General features: G+C 44.2%; 1 protein-coding gene across 1 annotated transcript; it reads left to right on the top strand.

Moving 5' to 3' along the window:
* Positions 1 to 1,597: 1,597 nt before the first annotated feature.
* On the top strand, positions 1,598 to 2,551 carry LOC101555007 (olfactory receptor-like protein OLF3). The gene has a single exon (XM_004608317.2). The coding sequence runs from the start codon at positions 1,598 to 1,600 to the stop codon at positions 2,549 to 2,551; it is 954 nt and encodes a 317-aa protein (XP_004608374.2).
* The last annotated feature ends 232 nt before the right edge of the window (positions 2,552 to 2,783 follow it).

Genomic DNA, 2,783 nt, shown 5'->3' on the forward strand with positions numbered 1-2,783 from the left:
GCAGAGAGGCCAAAGTCAGGCCTGAGAAGACCTTGGATTCCAAGCAGGAGTGTTAGTCCCTGGAACCCAGGTTTCCTCTCTGATATATGCTGTCACTCAGAAAGAAGAAGAGGGTTTACAACAGGGAGGCGCTGGCTTGGTCAGAGGAGCAGAGGGAAGCATCCTGACAGGTTCTGCAGGTACCTTACTCCTGTGCAGGGAAATCATGAGGTGATGGTGGCCTGCTTTGTGTCTTTTCCTAAATTGACAGAGATTTCATTAAGTGCAGAGGACAGGAATATTCACCTTCAAATCTCATTATCTCACAAAGAGGCACTTACTGTCTGCCAGGTTGATGGAAAAAAGAAATTTTAGTTTTCTCTGTGAATTTTCATTAACTTTGACAATATTGACAGATTTTGGGGAAGTAAAATAGAATAATGTTATGAGGGAGAATTCTCTCCCATCCCTCAGGAAGGGCTGTCTTCCCTGTGGTCATTGTTTAGCACTGGTCTTCAACATCAGCTGCCAGCCTGTTCTGGTCCTAAGAGGTATTTGCGTAGACAAGCAGGGCAGTTATTTCCACAAGTCTCTTAGTTATTTGACTTCATGAAAAAAGTCATGGTTGAGGAGAACTGCAGATCCTACAAATTTTTTAGAAGAGAACAGTTCTGCTTCCTGATAAGACAGTGAAATTGGAAACACTTTATCTGCTGCCTGTTTGCTTTGCCATCCTAATCCAACAGAGGCACCAACTCTGTTAGATGGGATTGACCGGCTATTATTTTCAGAGACTTTTGTCTTGGTTTCAGAATCATTGCTCAACAAACAGATCTCTTGCCTACACTCAAATAATTCATCTTGATACTCTTGTGATAGTAAAGAGATACAAATAGATTCAGCATCTGAGTTTAGTTTGATTCAGCAGACTGAAAATTAAAACATGTATTCACTAGATGCCTTGAGACAATCTACCTCTCTGCCCACATGGGTGCGAACAGATTACTGCATTAGCTACCTGGAGCGGCCGTGTGTCTCCTAACATTTTCTGTAATATCGCTACTGATCATTTTTTTACAAGGCACTTTCCCCATTAGTTCCCTCTTATTAGGCTTAAACGTGCATTATTATCCTGTCTAAAAATCACAGAGCTGGTGAATTCAGACCAGGCTTCCAACCTAGGTTCTGATCCCAGAATGTTACATAAAACACTATCTCCTCCTGGTCTTTTCTTTTATAATAGATTTGCCCATCTGTCATTGATGATTTAGTCAGCATATGTAAGGTATTATTTAAAAATTTTTATATTAGGTTTTTCTTCATTGTTTAATGCTTGAACTTGTCTCCTATCATTCTCTCCTTGCCTTAGAATTGAAGGCCAGGACCAACCTCTAAATTGTGCTGCTTTATTGTCAACTTTTACTTGGGTCTCCGTGAGATCATCACATGTTCTAAGAAAATGTCAAAGATACACATCCATGTGAGGTAAAGGTCATATAACTATCACTGAACTCAGTTGTACCAGAGGACGTATTCGTTATTCTCATAGCTGTATTCAATAGTTGCTCCGTTTTCTTTCCCTAATTCTCTCTGCAGATCAGCAGCCTCACATTCGTAAATGGGAGCAGACAATCAGACCTGGGTGGGAGAGTTTATTCTCCTCGGACTGTCCAATGACTGGAGCACTCAGGTCTCTCTCTTTGTTTTGTTCTTGATCACATACCTGGTGACAGTTCTGGGCAACTTCCTCATTGTTCTTCTGATCGGACTGGACAGCCGGCTGCACACGCCCATGTATTTCTTTCTCACCAACCTCTCTCTGGTTGATGTCTTTTATGCCACAACGGTTGTTCCTCAGATGTTGGTGCATTTTCTCGCAGCACATAAGATCATCCCACATGTGAGCTGTGCGGCTCAGCTGTTTTTCTCCCTGGGTTTGGGTGGGATTGAGTTTGTTTTATTGGCCGTGATGGCCTATGACCGCTATGTGGCTGTGTGCAACCCTCTGCGGTACTCAGTCATCATGCACGGGGGACTGTGTACTCGGTTGGCCGTCATCTCCTGGGTCAGTGGCTCTATCAATTCTCTCCTGCAGACTGCCATCACCTTTCAGTTGCCCATGTGCACGAATAAGTTTATTGACCACATATCCTGTGAACTTCTCGCTGTGGTCAGGCTGGCCTGTGTAGACACCTCCTCCAATGAGGTAGCAATCATGGTCTCCAGCATCGTCCTTCTGATGACCCCTTTCTGCCTGGTCCTCCTGTCCTACATCAAGATCATCTCTGCCATCCTAAAGATCCGGTCCACAGAGGGAAGGAAGAAAGCCTTCCACACGTGTGCATCCCACCTCACCGTGGTTGTCCTGTGCTATGGCATGGCCATTCTGACTTACATCCAGCCCCGATCCAACCCCTCAGTGCTTCAGGAGAAGTTGATTTCTCTCTTCTATGCCATTCTGACACCCATGCTGAACCCCATGATCTACAGTCTGAGGAATAAAGAGGTGAAGGGGGCGTGGCAGAAACTGTTGGGGAAGTTGTCTGGGTTAAGGTCCAAACTGGAAACTTGATGAATCAAGAGCATCACTTAGAGAAAGGAGCTTTACCTGTGTTTTCTCCCTCCTGAGATGTATCAGCCATCAACTGTGTTTCCTTAACAACCAAGGAGGACATGATGAAGCTTATACTGATGATCCTGGCAGGAGGGGGAGGCTGAAGGTTGGTTTGGGGTGTGGGATGTGTATTCTTTTTAATGTCACGGCAGTTTTTATTCTAGAGGAATTAAACACTACTGCAATAGAA

This window comes from Sorex araneus, chromosome 1 (genome assembly GCF_027595985.1).
Source record: "Sorex araneus isolate mSorAra2 chromosome 1, mSorAra2.pri, whole genome shotgun sequence".
Taxonomy (NCBI): Eukaryota; Metazoa; Chordata; class Mammalia; order Eulipotyphla; family Soricidae; genus Sorex; species Sorex araneus.